General features: G+C 55.5%; 2 protein-coding genes across 6 annotated transcripts in view; one reads left to right on the top strand and one right to left on the bottom strand.

Annotated features, from left to right (window-relative positions):
• The first annotated feature begins 284 nt into the window (after window positions 1-284).
• PDPR (pyruvate dehydrogenase phosphatase regulatory subunit) lies at window positions 285-23,908 on the top strand. The gene is given in 21 exon segments (XM_063945884.1): window positions 285-429; window positions 1,427-1,673; window positions 2,982-3,115; window positions 4,465-4,546; window positions 4,627-4,808; window positions 6,620-6,667; window positions 6,670-6,750; window positions 6,858-6,977; window positions 6,980-7,015; window positions 7,018-7,048; window positions 7,183-7,254; window positions 7,256-7,305; window positions 7,395-7,550; window positions 7,695-7,828; window positions 16,347-16,362; window positions 16,365-16,494; window positions 16,814-16,926; window positions 18,032-18,126; window positions 18,210-18,299; window positions 21,885-22,067; window positions 22,397-23,908. Coding segments are annotated over 20 exon segments (2,340 nt in total). The 5' UTR covers window positions 285-429; window positions 1,427-1,458; the 3' UTR covers window positions 22,769-23,908.
• A 353-nt stretch (window positions 23,909-24,261) lies between these two features.
• Window positions 24,262-24,896, bottom strand: part of LOC134969735 (fibulin-7-like) — a 50,367-nt gene continuing 49,732 nt past the window's right edge. For all 5 annotated transcript variants that reach the window (XM_063945879.1, XM_063945880.1, XM_063945881.1 and 2 more), the window contains exon 8: window positions 24,262-24,862. In XM_063945879.1, coding sequence (XP_063801949.1) covers window positions 24,502-24,862 — 361 coding nt within the window. In that variant the 3' untranslated portion in view covers window positions 24,262-24,501. The remainder of the gene's footprint in view (window positions 24,863-24,896) is intronic.

Here is a 24,896-nt window from a genome sequence, read left to right as displayed (position 1 = left end):
TGCTCCTCTGTCTGCATCTCCAGCTATTTCTGTGTAGCTCCATGCTCCTATGTCTGCATCTCCAGCTATTTCTGTGTAGCTCCATGCTCCTCTGCCTGCATCTACAGCTATTTCTGTGTAGCTCCACGCTCCTCGGTCTGCATCTCCAGCCTTTGCAGTGTAGCTCCATGATCCTTTCTCTGCATCTCCAGAAATTACTGTGTAGCTCCATGCTTCTAGAGATTAAAATTATATAAACCACGCCCTTGTTCCTGATTGGCTGCTCGCTGACCATGTGCAGCTCCCAAACACAGGTGTGGGTGGATGTGGACGGACGCTGTCATTGGCCGGCTGCGGCGGGTTACGTGCTGACGTAAGGCGCTCTGGTACTGTCAGGGAGATCATCCGGAAGCGGCGGGGTCAGAGGTCACAGCGGGACATGGACTGGTGGTAGGACTCCGTCACCTCTAGGACTGTACAGTGATTTACCCCGTGTGTCCCCCCCCCCCAACCCCTCTGTGCCATATATCATTATATATATATATATATATATATATACATACATACATACACACACCCTGCCTCCCTACCATGTGTCATTATATATACCCTGTCACCCCTCCTCCCCTGTATCATTATATATGCCCTGTCCCCCTCCCCTGTGTCATTATATATATATATATATATACCCTCTCCCCCCTCCTTCCCTGTGTCATTATATATACCCTCTCCCCCCTCCTCCCCTGTGTCATTATATATACCCTCTCCCCCCTCCTCCCCTGTGTCATTATATATACCCTCTCCCCCCTCCTCCCCTGTGTCATTATATATACCCTCTCCCCCCTCCTCCCCTGTGTCATTATATATACCCTCTCCCCCCTCCTCCCCTGTGTCATTATATATACCCTGTGTTGTTATATATACCCAGTGCCCCCCCCCAACCCCACTGTGCCATAACATATCATTATATATACCTTGTGTCATTACATATATACCCTGACCCCCCTCCCCTGTGTCATTATATATACATTGACCCCTGTCATTATATATACCCTGTCCTCCCTCCCCTGTGTCATTATACATACTCTGTCCCTTCCTCCCCTGTGTCATTATATACACCCTGTCCCTTCCTCCCCTGTATCATATATCATCATATCTACTGCTCCCTCCTCCACTGTTATTATTATTATTATCCTTTATTTATATGGCGCCACATGGGATACGCAGCGCCCAATTACAGAGTAAACAAATAAGCAAAACATGAAGACAGTGACTTACAGTCTATACAATATAGGACAAGTACCCCCTCGTCTGGTGGCAGACATTATATATACCCCCTCGTCTGGTGGCAGACATTATATATACCCCCTCGTCTGGTGGCAGACATTATATATACCCCCTCGCCTGGTGGTTAGACATTATATATACCCTCTCTTTCTCTCTGCAGACTCCCCGACCACCCTCTCCTGCCCCTCCAGGATGCACGCCCGCTTGCTGACAGATCTGTGGGGGCGCTTACGATGTCGCGGGTTGCGCTGTTTGTGTACTCCGCAGCGTACAGCATCCACAGAGGTACCGGCTCTTCCTCCTCGGGCCCAGGTGGTCATCTGTGGAGGTGGCATCATGGGTGCCTCAGTGGCGTATCACCTGACCAAGTTGGGCTGGCACGATGTTCTGTTACTGGAGCAGGGAAGGTAATCATTGCAGGGTCCTGGTATCACTGGAAGGTGGGCGGAGTAATCCCCCCTCCCCCAATGTCTCCATCATGCTCACCTGCTGTCAGTATGTTCATCACAGTCTCCGATAGATCAGCATGGCCGCTCACCGCCTGGGACACGGATGCTGACTGTCACCGTTATATGTGTTCTACTTCTGCTGTTTCTCTGTGGGTGGTCCCACACTCAGGGGTCCTCTGCTGTTTCCCTATGGGCGGTTCCACACTCAGGGGTCCTCTGCTGTTTCCTTATGGGTGGTCCCACACTCAGGGGTCCTCTGCTGTTTCCCTATGGGTGGTTCCACACTCGGGGGTCCTCTGCTGTTTCCCTATGGGTGGTCCCACACTCAGGGGTCCTCTGCTGTTTCCCTATGGGTGGTCCCACACTCAGGGGTCCTCTGCTGTTTCCCTATGGGTGGTCCCACACTCAGGGGTCCTCTGCTGTTTCCCTATGGGTGGTCCCACACTCAGGGGTTCTCTGCTGTTTCCCTATGGGTGGTCCCATACTCAGGGGTCCTCTGCTGTTTCCCTATGGGTGGTCCCACACTTGGAGGTCCTCTGCTGTTTCCCTATGGGTGGTCCCACACTCGGGGGTCCTCTGCTGTTTCCCTATGGGTGGTCCCACATTCCAAGGTCCTATGGGTGGCCCCACACTCGGAGGTCCTCTGCTGTTTCCCTATGGGTGGTCCAACACTCGGGTTCTCTGCTGTTTCCCTGTGGGTGGTCCCACACTCAGGGGTCCTCTGCTGTTTCCCTATGGGTGGTCCCACACTCAGGGGTCTTCTGCTGTTTCCTTATGGGCGGTTCCACACTCAGGGGTCCTCTGCTGTTTCCCTATGGGCGGTTCCACACTCAGGGGTCCTCTGCTGTTTCCCTATGGGCGGTCCCACACTCAGGGGTCCTCTGCTGTTTCCCTATGGGTGGTCCCACATTCCAAGGTCCTATGGGTGGTCCCACACTCGGAGGTCCTCTGCTGTTTCCTATGGGTGGTCCCACATTCGGAGGTCCTCTGCTGTTTTCCTATGGGTGGTCCCACACTCAGGGGTTCTCTGCTGTTTCCCTATGTGTGGTCCCACATCAGGGGTCCTCTGCTGTCTCCCTATGGGTGATCCCACACTCCGAGGTCCTATGGGTGGTCCCACATTCAGAGGTCCTCTGCTGTTTCCCTATGGGTGGTCCCACATTCAGAGGTCCTCTGCTGTTTCCCTATGGGTGGTCCCAGATTCAGAGGTTCTCTGCTGTTTCCCGTTGGGTGGTCTCACATTCAGAGGTCCTCTGCTGTTTGCAGGTTAGCCGCTGGCTCCACGCGGTTCTGTGCCGGAGCGGTCAGCACAGTCAAACACATTTCCATAGAAACGGAAATGGCTGATTATTCCAACAAACTTTATCAACAGCTGGAGGAAGAGACGGGGATCCCCACAGGTGAGGAGTCACACTCGGGGGACGCACTGTAATACTGGGGTGATCCATTATATTCAGCTGCTGTACCCTACTTGTAATTTACATACTGCCACACCAAATACATAAAGTTAAGTCATCTGCATGCTCCCAGCCACACTCAGCCAGAGACATCACCAAGATAGAGATCCACCTGCACTACAACACACTGGTAGGGGCCGGGGTTGGTGCATCTGGAGACTTTTGCATTTGGGCTGTAAGTGACGTTCATACTACAACCTGCACATGACCAGCTTTTGTGCAGAGGGTGTAGTGCAGAGGAGTAGAGTGCTGTGCAGAGGGTGCTGTACAGGTGAGCAGAGGATACTGTGCAGAGGAGTAGAGTGCTGTGCAGAGGGTGCTGTACAGGGAAGCAGAGGATATTGTGCAGAGGAGTAGAGTGCTGTGCAAAGGGTGCAGTGCAGGGGAAGCAGAGGGTGCTGTGTGGGGAAGCAGAGGGTACTGTACAGGGGGAGCTGTGCGGGGGAGTACAGTGCTGTGCAGAGGGTGCTGTACAGGGAAGTAGAGGATACTGTGCAGAGGAGTAGAGTGCAGGGGGTATTGTGCAGAGGAGTAGAGAGTATTGTGCAGAGGAGTTGAGAGTGCTATGCGGTGGAGCAGAGGGTGCTGTACAGGGGAGCAGAGGATACTGTGCAGAGGAGTAGAGTGCTGTGCTGGGAAGCATAGGGTACTGTGCAGAGGAGTTGGGTGCTGTATAGGGAATCGGAGGATACTGTGCAGAGGAGTAGAGTGCTGTGCAATGGGTGTTGTGCGGGGAGAAGAGGGTACTGTGCAGAGGAGTAGAGTGCTGTGCAATGGGTGCTGTGCGGGGGAGAAGAGGGTACTGTGCAGAGGAGTAGAGAGTCCTGTGCAGAAGAGTAGAGAGTGCTGTTTAGGGAAGAAGAGGGGTGCAGTACAGGGGAAGCGGGTTGTGTTGTGTAAAGGGTGCAGTGCAGGGGAAAAGAGGTTACTGTGCAGAGGGTGCAGTGCAGGGGAGAAGAGGGAGCTAAACAGGGTGCAGTACAGGGGAAGCAGAGGGTGCAGTACCGGGGACGCGGATGGTGCTGTGCAGAGTGTGCAGTGAGGGGAAAGCAGAGGGTGCTGTGCAGGTGAGAAGAGGGTGCAGTACAGGGGAAGCGGATGTTGCTGTGCACTGGGTGCAGTGCAGGGGAGTAGATGGTGCTGTTTAGTGAACATAGAGGGTGCAGTGTAGGGGAAGAGGTGCTGTGCAGGGGGAGTAGATGGTGCTGTTAGGGGAAGCAGAGGGTGCTGTGCAGAACTTGGTCCCATGTAGGCTGAGGTGTGAGACTGAGCAAAGTTTGTCTGCCCTGCAGGCTACACTAGAACGGGGTCCATCCTGCTGGCACAGACACAGGACCGGCTTATATCTCTCAGACGTATGGTGTCACGGTTAAGGTGAGGATTGGTCTGGCGCCATCTTTGCTTAGATTGAGATAATTCGGGTGGAGTTGTAACATTTTTCCTGCAATCTTTAGAATGAGGGGATCCGTGTGAGTCATTACGCCAAGGCAAGTTGGCGAGCTCCACCCCCTTATTAATATTCATGATCTAGTTGGAGCTATGTATGTGCCAGAGGATTCCGTCGTATCCACCGCAGATGTGGCTCTAGCTTTGGTGACTGCAGCTCGGAGTAAAGGTGAGTCACCAGATCCCAGTGGTAATCCTACCGTACACGTAACGCGGCATGGCCGTAACAGCTGAGATGTAGATGACACTCTGGGGGGGGTCCAGTTAGGTGCGAGTTGCCACTGCGAGAACGCTGACAATGTCACCAGAACTCTCCCCCTTTGCAGCCCCTTCTAGTGCTGGACTCACATATTTTTGCTGTAGATCCGGCGATACCGTAAGTGTGGCATACAGTAATTGGATTCTTCCCCCCCCCCCCCTTCTGTGTCCTTGTTACATGGAACATTGGAGGTCATTCAGACCCGATCGCTCGCTAGCGTTTTTTGCAGCGCTGCGATCAGCTCAGAACTGCGCATGCGTATGCACCTCAATGCACAGGCGCGTCGCACGGGTACAAAGCGGATCGTTGCTGTGCGATGGGTTTTCCGAAGAATCCATTCGCACAGCCGATCGCAAGGAGATTGACAGAAGAAGGCGTTTCTGGGTGGCAACTGACCGTTTCAGGGAGTGGTTGGAAAAAAGCGGGTGTGTCCAAGCGTTTGCAGGGCGGTCTGACGTCAATTCCGGTCCCGGACAGGCTGAAGTGATCGCAGCGGCTGAGTAAGTTCTGGGCTACTCAGAAACTGCACAAAGCTTTTATTGTACCGCTCGGCTGCACATGCGATCGCACATTTGCACAGCTAAAATACACTCCCTGGTGTGCTGCGACTATGCGAACGCAGGACCGCAAAAAACCAGCTAGCGAGCGATCGGGTCTGAATGACCCCCATTGAACCACGAGAGACCAGTGTCCTAGCGTGTCTGGGCAGCTATCAGCATGTGTCCTCTCGCAGGGAGATTCTCACCTGTGACTTGTGTCTCCCCCAGGTGCCTTGGTCCACGAACACACACCATAAACCACGTACTGGTAGAGCGAGGCCACGTCAGCGGAGTGGACACGGACCGTGGGCAGGTGGAATGCGAGTACTTTGTCAACTGCGCGGCCAGGTAATCCAGGACTGCACATATAGATGTATTCCTGTGCCTGAGGGGGAACGCTCTGTTCTCAGCCTGCGTAACAGACTCCTCCCCGCAGGATGGCTGATTCTATGTGTGACAGGGGTGTACCACGTGGGCCTGTTTTATTTTCAGCTTGGTTTGTGCTCATGCATAGCGCGTGTTAACGCTGAACTTAGACGAGCTAATGCATAGCTCGCTGCCTCACAGCACTCAGGTCCTGGCTTCGATCCCCACCAATACCATATAGGTGTGGAGTTTGTATGTCTTAGTCCTTTGCCTGAGGTTCCTCTGGTCTCTTCCCACTCTCCAAAAACATACTGGTAGCAGTGTTCATTCTAGCCACCCTGCATCTGTCACAACCTGTGCAGTTCCTCTTTCCTGCCTGGGGAGTCGCTCTTTGCTCTGGTGCTTCTAGCACACTCTGGTCTGTATCTCAGCACTGAGATACAGACAGATACAGAGCAGAGTGTGCAAGAAGCACAAGAGCTTCTATGGTAGGTTACTTGCCCGGTGTGTGGAGAGAGATCTACCTACACACACAGACTCCCTGGGGCAGGGACTGATATTCTCTGTGCAGTGCTGTGTAATCTGGAGTAACCATACTCATCCCCTGTGTCTCTCTCACCAGCCTATGAGCTAGGCCTGTCTAATGAGGAGCCAGTCAGCATTCCTTTACATGCCTGTGACATTTCTACCTCCTGACCCGTCCGCTGCGCACGCCGTTACAGGAACAACACGCCAAGTAAGTGTACCAGCCGAGCCCTTTCCTGTATCTATAGCAATGCAGTACAGCTCACCAACCCCTTCTTCTGCCCTCACCCGCCAGCTGTGGTGGACCCGGAGGCAGGATATACATCCGCAGTTGGCAAGGTGGCATTCTCTCAGGAGGCTTTGAAAGAACCCAAAACCTATTTCACGAGAGGGTCGGAACCAGCTGGAAATCCAGAACCTGCAAGAAGACTGGGATCACTTTGGTAAAGCTGGGATTGCCACCCGATAGGAAGGGTGGGTGGGAAGTATGACAGAGACTGGGTGAGGCCTGGCAGAAACCAGTACCGGTGTCTTCCTGTCATTCATGCAGAACCGCTGCTCAGTGCCCTTCTGCGCCGAATGCCCTCTCTGGAGGCACTGGAGATTCTACGTCTCGTTAACTGTCCAGAATCGTTTACCCCAGACATGCGGTGTGTGATGGGTGAGAGTCCGACCTTCTCAGATACTTTATCCTGGCTGGTATGAACTCCAGGGCTGCTCTCTCGGAGGCGGAGCTGGAAGGTAAGTGTCCTCTCCCTGTACCGGTCTCCCACGGCTTATTGGTTGCTGCAGTGCATGTGTAAGAACCAGACACATTTGTGTGGTCCCATACATACATCTCCTGGGGTAAGTGCCGTTCTCCTCTTCTCCTACAGGTTCCTTGCAGAGTGGATGGTCCATGGTTACCCACAAGATAATGTCTGGCCCCTGGATATCAAGCGTTTTGGGGCTGCAGAGCAGCAGAACCTTCCTGCGGCACAGAGTGATGGAGGTGATGCGTAAGTATAAGATGGTGAACTGGGTGATATTGCTGTAGGAGAAGGTAGCACAGATGTCCCAGCCCAATATCTGTGTCTGGTCTCTTCAGCTCTCATCTACGACCTAAAGGTTCCCCGCTGGGACTTCCAGACCGGGCGGCAGCTGCGCACCTCGCCCCTCTATGATCGGCTGGACACTCAGGGGGCCCGATGGATGGAGAAGCATGGGTTCGAGAGGGCCAAATACTTCATTCCTCCAGGGAAAGGTGAGGGGCATTGCTGGGGTTTTGTAGATGGGGCGAGAGTTGGGATCTGGATCCAGGCGTGCCAGCGCTGTTTGGATAGGGGTTATGGGGTGTTTCATCACATTGCTCAGTGATGGCGTGACTGCAGACATCTCCTGTCCCTAGATCTGCTGTCTCTGGATCAGAGCAAAACCTTCTACAAGCCAGACTGGTTTGATATTGTGGGATCGGAGGTGAAATGCTGCAAAGAGGCGGTGTGCGTCATCGACATGTCTTCCTTCACCAAGTTTGAAATTAGCGTGAGTACCCCCCCCCCTCATCATTCCTACTTCATGTTATCCGTCTATATCAGTGTGAGCCCCCCCCCCATTCCTGCTTCATGTTATCCATCTGTATCAGCGTGAGCCCCCCCCCCCCCCCCATTCATGCTTCATGTTATCCGTCTACATCAACGTGAGGGCCCCCCCCCCCATTCCTGCTTCATGTTATCCGTCTATATCAGCGTGAGCCCCCCCCCCCATTCCTGCTTCATGTTATCCGTCTATATCAGCGTGAGCCCCCCCCCCAATTCCTGCTTCATGTTTCCGTCTATATCAGCATGAGCCCCCCCTTCTCCCATTCCTGCTTCATGTATCCGTCTATATCAGCGTGAGCCCCCCCCCCCCCCCCATTCCTGCTTCATGTTATCCGTCTATATCCGCGTGAGCCCCCCCCCCCCATTCCTGCTTCATGTTATCCGTCTACATCAGCGTGAGCCCCCCCCCCCCCCCATTCCTGCTTCATGTTATCCCTCCGTATCAGCGTGAGCCCCTCCCCCCCCCCCCATTCCTACTTCATGTTATCCGTCTATATCAGCGTGAGCCCCCCCCCATCATTCTTGCTTCATATCCGTCTACATCAGCGTGAGCCCCCCCATTCCTGCTTCATGTTATCCGTCTATATCAGTGTGAGCCCCCCCCATTCCTGCTCCATGTTATCCGTCTATATCAGTGTGAGGCCCCCCCCCCCCCCCCCCATTCCTACTTCATGTTATCCGTCCATAGCAGCGTGAGCCCCCCCCCCCCCCCCCCCCCATTCCTGCTTCATGTTATCCGTCTATATCGGCGTGAGTCCCCCCCCCCATTTCTGCTTCATGTTATCCGTCTATATCAGCGTGAGCCCCCCCCCCCCCCATTCCTACTTCATGTTATCCGTCCATATCAGCGTGAGCCCCCCCCCCATTCCTGCTCCATGTTATCCGTCTCAGTGTGAGCCCCCCCCCCCCATTCCTGTTTCATGTTATCCGTCTATATCAGTGTGAGCCCCCCCCCCCATTCCTGCTCCATGTTATCAGTCTACATCAGCGTGAGCACCCCCCCCATTCCTACTTCATGTTATCCATCTATGTCAGCGTGAGCCCCCCGCCCCCCCCCCCATTCCTGCTCCATGTTATCCGTCTGTATCAGCGTGAGCGCCCCCCCCCCCCACCCCCCATTCCTACTTCATGCTATCCGCCCATAGCAGCGTGAGCCCCCCCCCCCCTCATTCCTACTTCATGTCATCCGTCCATAGCAGCGTGAGCCCCCCCATTCCTGCTTCAAGTTATCCGACTATCAGCGTGAGCCCCCCCCCCCCCCCCCCATTCCAGCTCCATGTTATCCGTCTATATCAGCGTGAGCCCCCCCCCATTCCTGCTTCAAGTTATCCGTCTATATCAGCGTGAGCCCCCCCCCATTCCTGCTTCAAGTTATCCGTCTATATCAGTGTGAGCCCCCCCCCCCCCCCCATTCCTGCTCCATGTTATCCGTCTATATCAGCGTGAGCCCCCCCATTCCTGCTCATGTTATCCGTCTATATCAGCGTGAGCCCCCCCATTCCTGCTCCATGTTATCGTCTATATCAGTGTGAGCCCCCCCCCCCCCCCATTCCTGCTCCATGTTATCCGTCTATATCAGCGTGAGCCCCCCCCCCATTCCTGCTTCAAGTTATTCGTCTATATCAGCGTGAGCCCCCCCCCATTCCTGCTCCATGTTATCCGTCTATATCAGCGTGAGCCCCCCCCCCATTCCTGCTTCATGTTATCCGTCTATGTCAGCGTGAGCCCCCCCCCCCTTCCCCATTCCTGCTTCATGTTATCTGTCTATATCCGTGTGAGCCCCCTCCCCCATTCCTGCTTCATGTATCCGTCCATAGCAGCGTGAGCCCCCCCCCCCCCCATTCCTGCTTCATGTTATCCGTCTATATCAGCGAGAGCCCCCCCCCCCCATTCCTGCTTCATGTTATCCATCCATAGCAGCGTGAGCCCCCCCCCCCCCCCCCATTCCTGCTTCATGTTATCCGTCTATATCACCGTGAGCCCCCCCCCCCCCCCCATTCCTGCTTCATGTTATCCGTCTACATCAGCGTGAGCCCCCCCCCATTCCTGCTTCATGTTATCCGTCTATATCAGTGCGAGCCCCCCCCCCATTCCTGCTCCATGTTATCCGTCTACATCAGCGTGAGCCCCCCCCCATTCCTGCCCAATGTTATCCGTCTATATCAGCGTGAGGCCCCCCCCCCCCCCCCCCCCCCCATTACTGCTCCATGTTATCCGTCTATATCAGTGTGGGCCCCCTCCCCCATTCCTGCTTCATGTTATCCGTCCATAGCAGCGTGAGCCCCCCCCCCCCGTTCCTGCTTCATGTTATCCGTCTATATCAGCGTGAGCCCCCCCCCGTACCTGCTTCATGTTATCCGTCTATATCAGCGTGAGCCCCCCCCCCCCCTTCATTCCTGCTTCATGTTATCCGTCTACATCAGCGTGAGCCCCCCCCCATTCCTGCTCCATGTTATCCGTCTATATCAGCGTGAGCCCCCCCCCCCTTCCCCCATTCCTGCTTCATGTTATCCGTCTATATCAGTGTGAGCCACCCCCCACCCCCATTCCTGCTTCATGTTATCCGTCTATATCAGTGTGAGCCCCCCTCCCCCCATTGCCTGCTTCATGTTATCCGTCTATATCAGTGTGAGCCCCCTCCCCCATTCCTGCTTCATGTTATCAGTCTATATCAGTGTGAGCCCCCTCCCCATTCCTGCTTCATGTTATCCGTCTATATCAGTGTGAGCCCCCCCCCCCCCCATTCCTGCTTCATGTTATCCGTCTATATCAGTGTGAGCCCCCTCCCCCATTCCTGCTTCATGTTATCCGTCTACATCAGCGTGAGCCCCCCCCCCATTCCTGCTTCAAGTTATCCGTCACATCGGCGTGAGCCCCCCCCCATTCTGCTCCATGTTATCCGTCTATATCAGCGTGAGCCGCCCCCCCCCTTCCCCATCCTGCTTCATGTTATCTGTCTACATCAGCGTGAGCCCCCCCCCATTCCTGCTCCATGTTATCCGTCTATATCAGCGTGAGCCCCCTCCCCCATTCCTGCTTCATGTTATCCGTCTATATCAGCGTGAGCCCCCCCCCCCCCCCCCATTCCTGCCTCATGTTATCCGTCTGCATCAAAAAGAGTAGGGGGCCCCCCCCCCCAATTCCTGCTTCATGTTATCCGTCTGTATCAGCGTGAGCCCCCCCCCCCCCATTCCTGCTTCATGTTAACCATCCATAGCAGCGTGAGCCCCCCCCCCCCATTCCTGCTTCATGTTATCCGTCTATATCACCGTGAGCCCCCCCCCCCCCATTCCTGCTTCATGTTATCCGTCTATATCAGTGTGAGCCCCCCCCATTCCTGCTCCATGTTATCCGTCTACATCAGCGTGAGCCCGCCCCCCCCCCCCCATTCCTGCTTCATATTATCCGTCTACATCCGCGTGAGCCCCCCCCCCCATCCTGCCCAATGTTATCCGTCTACATCAGCGTGAGCCCCCCCCCCCATTCCTGCCCAATGTTATCCGTCTATATCAGCGTGAGGCCCCCCCCCATTACTGCTCCATGTTATCCGTCTATATCAGTGTGGGCCCCCTCCCCCATTCCTGCTTCATGTTATCCGTCCATAGCAGCGTGAGCCCCCCCCCCCCCCCCATTCCTGCTTCATGTTATCCGTCTATATCAGCGTGAGCCCCCCCCCCCCCCCTCCCCCCCCGTTCCTGCTTCATGTTATCCGTCTATATCAGCGTGAGCCCCCCCCCTTCATTCCTGCTTCATGTTTTCCGTCTACATCAGCGTGAGCCCCCCCCCCCCCATTCCTGCTCCATGTTATCCGTCTAGATCAGCGTGAGCCACCCCCCCCCCCATTCCTGCTCCATGTTATCCGTCTATATCAGCGTGAGCCCCCCCGCCCATTCCTACTTCATGTTAACCGTCTATATCAGCGTGAGCCCCCCCCCCCCCCCCTTCCCCCATCCTCCTGCTTCATGTTATCCGTCTATATCAGTGTGAGCCACCCCACCCCCATTCCTGCTTCATGTTATCCGTCTAGAGCCCCCCCCCCCCCCCCATTCCTGCTTCATGTTATCCGTCTACATCAGCGTGAGCCCCCCCCCACTCCTGCTTCATGTTAACCGTCTACATCAGCGTGAGCCCCCCCCCCCCCCAATTCCTGCTCCATGTTATCCGTCTATATCAGCGTGAGCCCCCCCCCCCCCATTCCTGCTTCATGTTATCCGTCTGTATCAGCGTGAGCCCCCCCCCCCCCATTCCTGCTTCATGTTATCCATCCATAGCAGCGTGAGCCCCCCCCCCCCCCCCCCCATTCCTGCTTCATGTTATCCGTCTATATCACCGTGAGCCCCCCCCCCCATTCCTGCTTCATGTTATCCGTCTATATCAGTGTGAGCCCCCCCCCCATTCCTGCTCCATGTTATCCGTCTACATCAGCGTGAGCCCCCCCCCCCCATTCCTGCTTCATGTTATCCGTCTATATCAGTGTGAGCCCCCCCCCATTCCTGCTCCATGTTATCCGTCTACATCAGCGTGAGCCCCCCCCCCATTCCTGCTTCATGTTATCCGTCTATATCAGTGTGAGCCCCCCCCCATTCCTGCTCCATGTTATCCGTCTACATCAGCGTGAGCCCCCCCCCCATTCCTGCCCCAATGTTATCCGTCTATATCAGCGTGAGGCCCCCCCCCTCCCCCCCCCCCCCCCATTACTGCTCCATGTTATCCGTCTATATCAGTGTGGGCCCCTCCCCCATTCCTGCTTCCCATAGCCTCTCATCCCGCTCCCACTAGCCAGCGTGCCAGCCCCCCCCCCCCCCCCCCATTCCTGCTTCATGTTATCCGTCTATATCAGCGTGAGCCCTTCCCCCTTCATTCCTGCTTCATGTTATCCGTCTACATCAGCGTGAGCCCCCCCCATTCCTGCTCCATGTTATCCGTCCATATCAGCGCGAGCCCCCCCCCCCCCCCCATTCCTGCTCCATGTTATCGTCTATATCAGTGTGAGACCCCCCCCCCCATTCCTGCTTCATGTTTTCCCGTCTATATCAGCTTGAGCCCCCCCCATTCCTACTTCATGTTATCCGTCTATATCAGCGTGAGCCCCCCGCCCATTCCTACTTCATGTTAACCGTCTATATCAGCGTGAGCCCCCCCCCCCCCTTCCCCATTCCTGCTTCATGTTATCCGTCTATATCAGTGTGAGCCCCCCCCCCCATTCCTGCTTCATGTTATATGTCTATATCAGTGTGAGCCCCCTCCCCCATTCCTGCTTCATGTTATCCGTCTACATCAGCGTGAGCCCCCCCCATTCCTGCTTCAAGTTATCTGTCTACATCGGCGTGAGCCCCCCCCATTTCTGCTCCATGTTATCCATCTATATCAGCGTGAGCCGCCCCCCCCTTCCCCATTCCTGCTTCATGTTATCTGTCTACATCAGCGTGAGCCCCCCCCCCATTCCTGCTCCATGTTACCCATCTATATCAGCGTGAGCCCCCTCCCCCATTCCTGCTTCATGTTATCCGTCTATATCAGCGTGAGCCCCCCCCCCCCATTCCTGCCTCATGTTATCCGTCTGCATCAGCGTGGGCCCCCCCCCCCAATTCCTGCTTCATGTTATCCGTCTGTATCAGCATGAGCCCCCCCCCCCATTCCTGCTTCATGTTAACCATCCATAGCAGCGTGAGCCCCCCCCCCATTCCTGCTTCATGTTATCCGTCTATATCACCGTGAGCCCCCATTCCTGCTTCATGTTATCCGTCTACATCCGCGTGAGCCCCCCCATTCCTGCCCAATGTTATCCGTCTATATCAGCGTGAGGCCCCCCCCCCCCCCATTACTGCTCCATGTTATCCGTCTATATCAGTGTGGGCCCCCCTCCCCCATCCTGCGTCATGTTATCCGTCCATAGCAGCGTGAGCCCCCCCCCCCCCCCATTCCTGCTTCATGTTATCCGTCTATATCAGCGTGAGCCCCCCTCCCCCCGTTCCTGCTTCATGTTATCCGTCTATATCAGCGTGAGCCCCCCCTTCATTCCTGCTTCATGTTTTCCGTCTACATCAGCGTGAGCCCCCCCCCCCCCCATTCCTGCTTCATGTCATCCGTCCATAGCAGCGTGAGCCCCCCCCATTCCTGCTTCATGTTATCCGTCCATAGCAGCGTGAGCCCCCCCATTCCTGCTTCATGTTATCCCGTCTATATCAGTGTGAGCCACCCCCACCCCACCCCCATCCTGCTTCATGTTATCCGTCTATATCAGTGTGAGCCCCCCCATTCCTGCTTCATGTTATCCGTCTATATCAGCGTGATCCCCCCCCATTCCTACTTCATGTTATCCGTCCATAGCAGCGTGAGCCCCCCCCATCCTGCTTCATGTTATCCGTCTATATCAGCGTGAGCCCCCCCCCCATATACCTGCTTCATGTTATCCGTCTATATCAGCGTGAGCCCCCCCCCCCTCCCCCCCCCCATACCTGCTTCATGTTATCCGTCTATATCAGCGTGAGCCCCCCCCCCCAATCCTGCTTCATGTTATCCGTCTATATCAGTGTGAGCCCCCCCCCCCCCCCCCCCATTCCTGCTTCATGTTATCCGTCTATATCAGTGTGAGCCCCCCCCATTCCTGCTTCATGTTATCCGTCTATATCAGCGTGATCCCCCCCCCCCATTCCTACTTCATGTTATCCGTCTATATCAGTGTGAGCCCCCCCCCCATTCCTGCTTCATGTTATCCATCTATATCAGTGTGAGCCCCCCCCATTCCTGCTTCATGTTATCCGTCTATATCAGCGTGAGCCCCCCCCCCCCCCCCCCCATTCCTGCTTCATGTTATCCGTCTATATCAGCGTGAGGCCCCTCCCGCCCCCCCCCCCCCCCCCCCATTCCTGTTTCAGGTTATCCGTCTATATCAGCGTGAGCCCCCCCCCCCCCCCATTCCTGCTTCATGTTATCCGTCTATACTCAGCCGTAAACCCCCCCCCCCCCCATTCCTGCTTCATGTCATCCGTCCATAGCAGCGTGAGCCCCCCCATTCCTGCTTCATGTATCCGTCTATATCAGCGTGAGCCCCCCCCCCCCCCCATATACCTGCTTCATGTTATCCGTCTATATCAGCGTGAGCCCCCCCCATATACCTGCTTCATGTTATCCGTCTATATCAGCGTGAGCCCCCCCCCTCCCAATTCCTGCTTCATGTTATCCGTCTATATCAGTGTGAGCCCCCCCCATTCCTGCTTCATGTTATCCGTCTTATCAGCGTGATCCCCCCCCCATTCCTACTTCATGTTATCCGTCTATATCAGTGAGCGCCCCCCCCATTCCTGCTTCATGTTATCCGTCTATATCAGCGTGAGCCCCCCCCCCCCCCCATTCCTGCTTCATGTTATCCGTCTATATCAGCGTGAGCACCCCCCCATTCCTGCTGCTTCATGTTATCCATCTATATCAGCGTGAGCCCCCCCCCCCCCCCCCCCCCCCCCATTCCTGCTTCACGTTATCCGTCTATATCAGCGTGAGCCCCCCCCCCATTCCTGCTTCATGTTATCCGTCTATATCAGTGTGAGCCCCCCCCCCCCCCCCATTCCTGCTTCACGTTATCCGTCTATATCAGTGTGAGCCCCCCCCCCCATTCCTGCTTCATGTTATCCGTCTATATCAGTGTGAGCCCCCCCCCCATTCCTGCTTCATGTTATCAGTCTATATCAGTGTGAGCCCCCCCCCCATTCCTGCTTCATGTTATCCGTCTATATCAGCGTGAGCCCCCCCCCCCCCCATTCCTGCTTCATGTTATCCGTCTATATCAGTGTGAGCCCCCCCCCCCCATTCCTGCTTCATGTTATCCGTCTATATCAGCGTGAGCCCCCCCCCCCCCCCATTCCTGCTTCATGTTATCCGTCTATATCAGCGTGAGCCCCCCCCCCCCCCCCATCTGCTTCATGTTATCCGTCTAATCAGCGTGACGCCCCCCCCCATTCCTGCTTCATGTTATCCGTCTATCAGCGTGGTCCCCCCCCCCCCCCATTCCCCTTCATGTTATCAGTGTGAGCCCCCCCCCCCATTCCTGCTTCATGTTATCCGTCTATATCAGCGTGAGAGCCCCCCCCCCATTCCTGCTTCATGTTATCCGTCTATATCAGCGTGAGCCCCCCCCCCCACCCCCCCATTCCTGCTTTACGTTATCCGTCTATATCAGCGTGAGCCCCCCCCCCCCCCCCCCCCCCCCCCCTCAGTTCCTGCTTCATGTATCCGTCTATATCAGCGTGAGCCCCCCCCCCCCCCCCCTCATCCTGCTTCATGTTATCCGTCTATATCAGTGGGAGCCCCCCCCCCCCCCCCATCCTGCCTCAAGTCTGTCTATATCGTGTGTTATTTTCCAGGATTAGTTTGTTCCCCTCCCGATATCCCCCTGGAATTCATTCTTCTGTATATCCCTGTCTGTTATCACATTGTCTTGTCCGCCTCTGTGTTCTGTCTTGCAGTCCCCGGGAGACCAGGCGCTGAAATTCTGCAGTATCTCTTCTCCAATGATCTGGACGTCCCTGTAGGGCACATTGTCCACACGGGAATGCTGAACGAGCGGGGGGGATATGAGAACGACTGCAGTGTAGTTCGGCTCAACAAACGCAGGTCTGTGGCTGCAATACAGGTTCTCTCACTGCTCCGCCTCTGCAAGTTACCCCTCCTCCCCTGGGTGCAGTCCCAACCCCCGACATCACCACCCCCACACACACCCCAACAGGTCCAGGGTCCAGTCTCTCCTCCCCCTGGGGCTGCAGTCTCTCTTCCTCCCCCCTCCCCCCCCCCCCGGGGGGGCCCCACTGTAACCCCCCCTACGGCCAGGAGGAGGGGAGACTAAGTTATCAGCCTCAGCCAGTGCTGGGGTAGGTGCCCTCTGAGTGTCTCTCTGTGTAGACGGTGACTCCATCCCTTTCATTGTCCTTTGCAGCTTCTTCATGATCTCTCCCACAGACCAGCAGGTGCATTGCTGGTCCTGGCTGAGGCAGCACATGCCGCGTGACAGTGATCTGCTGCTGGAGGACGTGACCTGGAAATACACAGGTACAGGGTGGAGAACTACGCCGGGGCTGTATCTGCAGGTGTATGTGAAAGTTTGGGCATCCCTGGTCACATGACATGTACACCCCGCGAGCCGGATTCTGACTCTGAGCAGTGTGCCCCTTGGCATGCAGTGCAGGGGGAGCAGATATAACATGCACGGGGAGTTATATGCATTTGGCCCCCTTGCGTTGTATAATGCTTTGTTCCTGGAGCAATTTGTACTTTTCACTCTGAGTTATAGGGTCAGGACACAGGGATAGAAGGATAATAATAATAATAATAATCATATATGTCTGCTGAATTACACTGTATCTGTGTGCAGGAACGCCACGGTGGAACCGTGGATACATTTACATCCTCCTCCTCCTGCTGTGTGACCGCGACCTGAGCGTGTATCCTCTGGGTCTGCTGCCTAGAGGAACCAGCGTTCAGTAAATGTAAATCCTGGCAGATGAAGGGGCTCCGAGTGGTTACAAGTATCCCGGGTGGGGTGGTGACAATTCATATTGGAATAAAGACTGCACTTATCACCCCGATCACCCGATAATTGGCGTGTATTGCCGTGACGGAGCCGCAGTCATCGCTGTGTCGGGCTCCCGGCAGATGTGATCAGCGCTGCCCGGATCTGTGTGTGGATATACCCCCCGTCAGACAGACCACTTGTCTCACCGTGTGCGGCAGCGTCTGTCTGACGCGGAGTTTTATCTCAGTCTATCGCCAGCATTTGGAAATGAGCTTTGAAACCTTAAAACCAGTAGATTCAATAAAACATTTGAACAATTTCCCCGGCAACTCGCGGCCGCAGACCTCAGCCCACAGTGGTGCCTGGGAAAATCTGCAGTGTTCCTCTACCATCATTTTCGGCAGTGTGGGTATTTGCAGGCATGGCAGAGGATTGAATCCCCCCTTTATATTCAGCTGTACCGAGTGAGATGTTGTTTTTTAACCCCTTTTCACTTGGAGTTAGTAGAACGTGCATTTTGATCAGTTGGTGCCAAAACGTTCCCATACGGCTGTGCTGCGGTGAAGCGCACCAAACCCATGTCTGTCCCACGCTAATGTCCAGCATTACGGCTTTGTGTTCCCAATGTCTCCTGTTCTGCAGCCCTGAACCTGATTGGACCACGTGCCATGGATGTGCTGTCGGAGTTGTCCTATGCTCCGATGACCCCTGACCACTTTCCATCCTTGTTCTGCAAGGTGAGAGAACGCGCTCAGCCCTGGCGCTCCGGAGCCCAGTAACCGCGCTGATCCCCATTCTCTGCGTCTTTATTCCTCTGCAGGAGATGAGTGTGGGATATGCCAACGGGATCCGGGTCCTCAGCATGACGCATACAGGAGAGCCAGGCTTCACTCTCTACATTCCCATTGAGGTGAGTGGCCTACACATGTCCGGGCTCAGTGCCTGCTGGCGACGCCATGCTATGCTGCCAGGAATGAGCATGGCACTGGACACTTCCCACACTAGTGTGATCAGCTTATTTCTGTGGTGGCACCCAAGCTGCGTTACTAGCCAGTCCCAGATATGCCAAATGCATCTTACACCACGGGACAGTAGCGATGTCTGGGCTCCCTCCAGCACTTGGGATGACGGCAAGTAGCGTTATTGTTCCTATCAGTTCTCTGCAGAAATCCAGTGTTTCCCAGGCTCAGTCCTCAGGACCCTGCACCGCTCATGTTTCCCAGGCTCAGTCCTCAAGACGCCTTACTAACCGCTCGTGTTTCCCAGGCTCAGTCCTCCAGACCCCTTAGTAACCGCTCGTGTTTCCCAGGCTTAGTTCTCGGGACCCCTTACTAACCGCTCGTGTTTCCCAGGCTCAGTCCTCCGGACCCCTTACTAACCACTCGTGTCTCCCAGGCTCAGTCCTCGGGACACCTATCTAACCGCTCGTGTTTCCCTGGCTCAGTCCTCGAGACCCCTCACCGCTCGTGTTTCTCAGGCTCAGTCCCCGGGACCCCTTACTAACCGCCCGTATTTCCCTGGCTCAGTCCTCGAGACCCCTCACCGCTTGTGTTTCTCAGGCTCAGTCCCCGGGACCCCTTACTAACCGCTCGTATTTCCCTGGCTCAGTCCTCGAGACCCCTCACCGCTCGTGTTCCTCAGGCTCAGTTCCCGGGACACCTTACTAACCGCTCGTGTTTCCCTGGCTCAGTCCTCGGGACTCTTCACCGCTCATGTTTCCCAGGCTCAGTCCTCCGGACCCCTTACTTAACTGCTCGCGTTTCCCAGGCTTAGTTCTCGGTAGCCCTTACTAACCGCTCGGGTTTCCCAGGCTCAGTCCTCCGGACCCCTTACTAACCACTCTTCACCGCTCATGTTTCCCAGGCTTAGTTCTCGGGACCCCTTACTAACCGCTCGTGTTTCCCTGGCTCAGTCCTCGAGACCCCTCACCGCTCGTGTTTCTCAGGCTCAGTCCCCGGGACCCCTTACTAACCGCTCGTGTTTCCCTGGCTCAGTCGACGAGACCCCTCACCGCTCATGTTTCCCAGACTCAGTCCTTGGGACCCTGCACCGCCAGTGTTTCCCAGGCTCAGTCCTCGGGACTCCTCACCGCTCATGTTTCCCAGACTCAGTCCTCGGGACCCCTTACTTAACTGCTCGCGTTTCCCAGGCTTAGTTCTCGGTAGCCCTTACTAACCGCTCGGGTTTCCCAGGCTCAGTCCTCCGGACCCCTTACTAACCACTCTTCACCGCTCATGTTTCCCAGGCTTAGTTCTCGGGACCCCTTACTAACCGCTCGTGTTTCCCTGGCTCAGTCCTCGAGACCCCTCACCGCTCGTGTTTCTCAGGCTCAGTCCCCGGGACCCCTTACTAACCGCTCGTGTTTCCCTGGCTCAGTCGACGAGACCCCTCACCGCTCATGTTTCCCAGACTCAGTCCTTGGGACCCTGCACCGCCAGTGTTTCCCAGGCTCAGTCCTCGGGACTCCTCACCGCTCATGTTTCCCAGACTCAGTCCTCGGGACCCTGCACCGCTCGTGTTTCCCAGACTCAGTCCTCGGAACCCTCGTGTTTCCCAGGCTCAGTCCCCGGGACCCCTTATTTAACTGCTCGTGTTTCCCAGGCTCAGTCCTCGAGACCCCTCACCGCTCGTGTTTCTCAGGCTCAGTCCCCGGGACCCCTTACTAACCGCTCGTATTTCCCTGGCTCAGTCCTCGAGACCCCTCACCGCTTGTGTTTCTCAGGCTCAGTCCCCGGGACCCCTTACTAACCGCTCGTATTTCCCTGGCTCAGTCCTCAAGACCCCTCACCGCTTGTGTTTCTCAGGCTCAGTCCCCGGGACCCCTTACTAACCGCTCGTATTTCCCTGGCTCAGTCCTCGAGACCCCTCACCGCTTGTGTTTCTCAGGCTCAGTCCCCGGGACCCCTTACTAACCGCTCGTATTTCCCTGGCTCAGTCCTCGAGACCCCTCACCGCTCGTGTTCCTCAGGCTCAGTTCCCGGGACACCTTACTAACCGCTCGTGTTTCCCTGGCTCAGTCCTCGGGACTCTTCACCGCTCATGTTTCCCAGGCTCAGTCCTCCGGACCCCTTACTTAACTGCTCGTGTTTCCCAGGCTTAGTTCTCGGTAGCCCTTACTAACCGCTCGGGTTTCCCAGGCTCAGTCCTCCGGACCCCTTACTAACCACTCTTCACCGCTCATGTTTCCCAGGCTTAGTTCTCGGGACCCCTTACTAACCGCTCGTGTTTCCCTGGCTCAGTCCTCGAGACCCCTCACCGCTCGTGTTTCTCAGGCTCAGTCCCCGGGACCCCTTACTAACCGCTCGTGTTTCCCTGGCTCAGTCGTCGAGACCCCTCACCGCTCATGTTTCCCAGACTCAGTCCTTGGGACCCTGCACCGCTTGTGTTTCCCAGGCTCAGTCCTCGAGACCCCTCACCGCTTGTGTTTCTCAGGCTCAGTCCCCGGGACCCCTTAATAACCGCTCGTATTTCCCTGGCTCAGTCCTCGAGACCCCTCACCGCTTGTGTTTCTCAGGCTCAGTCCCCGGGACCCCTTACTAACCGCTCGTATTTTCCTGGCTCAGTCCTCGAGACCCCTCACCGCTCGTGTTCCTCAGGCTCAGTTCCCGGGACACCTTACTAACCGCTCGTGTTTCCCTGGCTCAGTCCTCGGGACTCTTCACCGCTCATGTTTCCCAGGCTCAGTCCTCCGGACCCCTTACTTAACTGCTCGTGTTTCCCAGGCTTAGTTCTCGGTAGCCCTTACTAACCGCTCGGGTTTCCCAGGCTCAGTCCTCCGGACCCCTTACTAACCACTCTTCACCGCTCATGTTTCCCAGGCTTAGTTCTCGGGACCCCTTACTAACCGCTCGTGTTTCCCTGGCTCAGTCCTCGAGACCCCTCACCGCTCGTGTTTCTCAGGCTCAGTCCCCGGGACCCCTTACTAACCGCTCGTGTTTCCCTGGCTCAGTCGTCGAGACCCCTCACCGCTCATGTTTCCCAGACTCAGTCCTTGGGACCCTGCACCGCTCGTGTTTCCCAGGCTCAGTCCTCGGGACTCCTCACCGCTCATGTTTCCCAGACTCAGTCCTCGGGACCCTGCACCGCTCGTGTTTCCCAGACTCAGTCCTCGGAACCCTGCGCAGCTCGTGTTTCCCAGGCTCAGTCCCCGGGACCCCTTATTTAACTGCTCATGTTTCCCAGGCTCAGTCCTCGGGACCCCTATCTAACCGCTTGTGTTTCCCATGCTCGGTGCTCGGGGCCCCTATTTAACCACTCATGTATCTCAGGATCAGTTCTCGGGACCCCTCACCGCTCGTGTTTCCCAGGCTCAGTGCTCGGGACCTTTGTTTGTCTCTTATAACTTGTCAGTAAGTAATGAATGCACCTGTGCCCCAGCTATGAGATCTGGAAAACATGTACTGCCTGGAGGGCAGAGTTTGGCAGGCACACATTTGCTTCACTTGCTTTCCCTGTTCTGCCAGTGTCACATGGATGTTCTCTGTTCTGCCCGCAGTACGCTTTGCACGTTTACAACGAGATCATGAGCGTTGGCCAGAAGTATGGGATCCGGAACGCTGGTTACTATTCACTGAGGAGTCTGCGGATTGAGAAATTCTTTGCCTTCTGGGGCCAAGACCTGGACGCTTTCACCACGCCGCTGGAATGTGGGCGGGAGTTCCGAGTCAAGCTGGACAAGGTACATAGCCCAGCAACCCCCCGGGAGCGTCCACCACCACGCCCCCCCCCCCCCCTCTTATTTCTGGTACCATCTGACCAGATCGCAGCAGCACCTTTGGGTAACGCATGCGCCGTAGGGGTTCTCAGAAACGTCTGCGCACGCTCGGTTACAGATAATCAACTACGTGAACATCAGCTCTGTATCAGTTCCTGTGTGTCTGGCCCCCACTGTCCCATTAATCCCTGCTAAGCCTGCGCTGTAATAACAAACGCAGAGCGACGCCGCGTGTCCGCATAGGAGGGTTCCTGCTACTTGTGCACAGATAACGCTTTCCTTTCACTTGCCAGGGCTACGACTTCATTGGCCGGGACGCCTTGCTGCGGCAACGCGAAGAAGGGGTCTTTAAACGGTTTACAATGTTTATCTTGGAGGATCACGACACAGATCTAGACCTCTGGCCCTGGTGGGGGGAGCCCATCTACCGCAACGGGGAGCATGTGGGTAAGACGACCAGCAGTGCCTATAGCTACACACTCGGGCGGCACGTGTGCCTGGGATTCATCCACAGCCAGAATCCAATCACCCCAGAATTCATCAACCGAGGAGAGTATGACATAGAGATCGCCGGACAGAGGTTCCACGCCAAAGCCAAGCTGTACCCCTTCAGCTCCTTGTTTACTCAGAGACGCAGGAAGGAAGACCTGGAGATTGGATACTAGGAGATTGGATTACCGCGTCCTTTGGATGATGGTAGGGCAACCGATGGGATTAATGGCAGACGCAAAGACTGGATAAGCGGGGGATGTGCTCGTCAGTACCCACCTTCCGGCTGCTAGAGGAGTCCAGAATTATATCATGAAGTCTGGGTAACAGCAGAAGTTACTAATGCGCAGCCGGCTGGGGACTGTGGCCCTTAGATGCCCATCCCTGGGGCGGGAGTAACATATGCGTTTACGATATGTGACCGTAGAATTGCCTCTTGCCTCGATTTCACCAATGCCCCCACGCAACTAACCCGGCTATGTAAGTCGTCAACGCAATACTGCGTTCTACAGTAAATGCAAAATACGCCCAAGTTTTATTGTCACTTTATTGCTCTGCAGGCGTTACGTAGATGATGGGAGGGATAACGCTAACCTTACTACCCTTCATTTATGTGCTTAGTAACGAGAGTAGGAGGAGGTATAGTAATCGGCCAGGAAGCAAAGTGTTAACATTACATCCCAGTTGGACAGCGCCCCCTAGGGATGGAATGATCAGGAATTAGGGTAGAACGTCAGCCAAACCTCTATCACACCTGTCAGTATATTCGTTTTATTGAACCAGTTAAACATGCCTTTGTTTTCTATGTGACGTCTGTTGTTCTGCACATGGACGCCGTGGCTGGAGCACGTCTGAGATGATGTTCCCAGCTAGTAACCTTTCACCCTAGTTCTAATCCCCTGGAGTCCCTGTCCCAGTTTTCTGCAGAGGAGATTGTGGGCCTGACCCCCGATTCGTTGGACCAGAGCCGTCTTATAAGCCAAGTGCGTCATAATGTCATTTTAGTACCGATTTTTCTACCTGCTCTCGTTCCCTCCAACTCCGTTGATGGAAATAACAGTGCAACACCAGAACTTACTTAAAGATAAAAGCACTTTAGTTTCTGGATGCTGATCCGGAACCCGGTTTTATATTGGAGAAAAGCGTCCGTCCTGGCACCGCTATGCCCGGGACGCTCCATTTTATCGATTATATCCAGCAATGGGAAGACACCGGCTCATCACTCCAGGAGTGCCTGTCGTCCGTACAGGGTGTTCAGCTACATTTATATCATTGTTACTGTATATAGCCAACAATAAATAAGTGTTGAAGCACAAGCTGTGGTTACTGTGTGTGTGCGTATAGCGGAGGCTCTGCTGGGCACGGGTTAATCTGTGTTATTCCTGGAACGCCAGGCTACCTGACTCTGTTTACCGGAAAAATTATAGATTTCCCTCTACCCACCAACAAACTGCTCTTTGTGAGACGTCCACACCACCCCACTCCCTGTGTACTGCCCGCAGATTCACGCCCCGTCCTCGCACTAACCCGCAGTGACCCGTCCTGACCCTGTATGGTTATTGGCCCCCCGTGGAGCCCAGTGTGGCCCCCTAGTACCTCCAACTCCTGAGTCTCTGTGCTGGTCTCTACTCCGTTGGCAGCTAGGCCCACAAACGTCACAGTCCGACCCTTTAGCAGAATAACATGTTTATTTACCTGGACTAAGCATAGACATGAATAAGCTTTTTCCATTCACCTTTTACTGGTTCTAGATCTCTGTAGAGTTGTTATAGAGACAGAATATCTCCCACCCCCTATCCCAAAGAACGTCCTTTAACCCTTTCACTTGCTGCGGGCGGTCACCTAATATAAGAGTGCTGCTGGCTGAAGCTGGGGAGTGCGGGTTATAACCCCTCCTGGCTCCCGTTCCCTAGAACGTATACTGAGATACAAAGAGGGTGACGGTGAATATGTGTTTTCCCAGCAGCCCTTCTGGCGACACTTCTGCCATCTCCACGTCCACCTGTATCTCCGCCGGCCCGGTGAGTGGCTTGGTGAGAATCAGTTCTCCCCGGTGTCTGCCTGCTTGCCGCACCTCCAGGCCACGCTGCCCCTTACCGCGGGTTATGGTGAAGCGCTGGCTGTCTGCTTGAGAGCGCGGAGCCGTCATGGTGAAGAGGACCCTCGGGACTGTGAGCTGGGACTGTAATGCGATGTAGTGGAAGGAGATGGAATGAGGGGCCTCCAGGCAGCTTGGGCTTCCTACGTGGCACGGGGCCCGTTCACATTGACTGGAAACAAGAGGGAGAGCGGGGTGAGATGCCA

This window comes from Pseudophryne corroboree, chromosome 11 (assembly GCF_028390025.1).
Source record: "Pseudophryne corroboree isolate aPseCor3 chromosome 11, aPseCor3.hap2, whole genome shotgun sequence".
Classification (NCBI taxonomy): domain Eukaryota; kingdom Metazoa; phylum Chordata; class Amphibia; order Anura; family Myobatrachidae; genus Pseudophryne; species Pseudophryne corroboree.
Note: the sequence above shows the minus strand (reverse complement) of the source record. Positions and strands in the feature narration are given on the sequence as shown.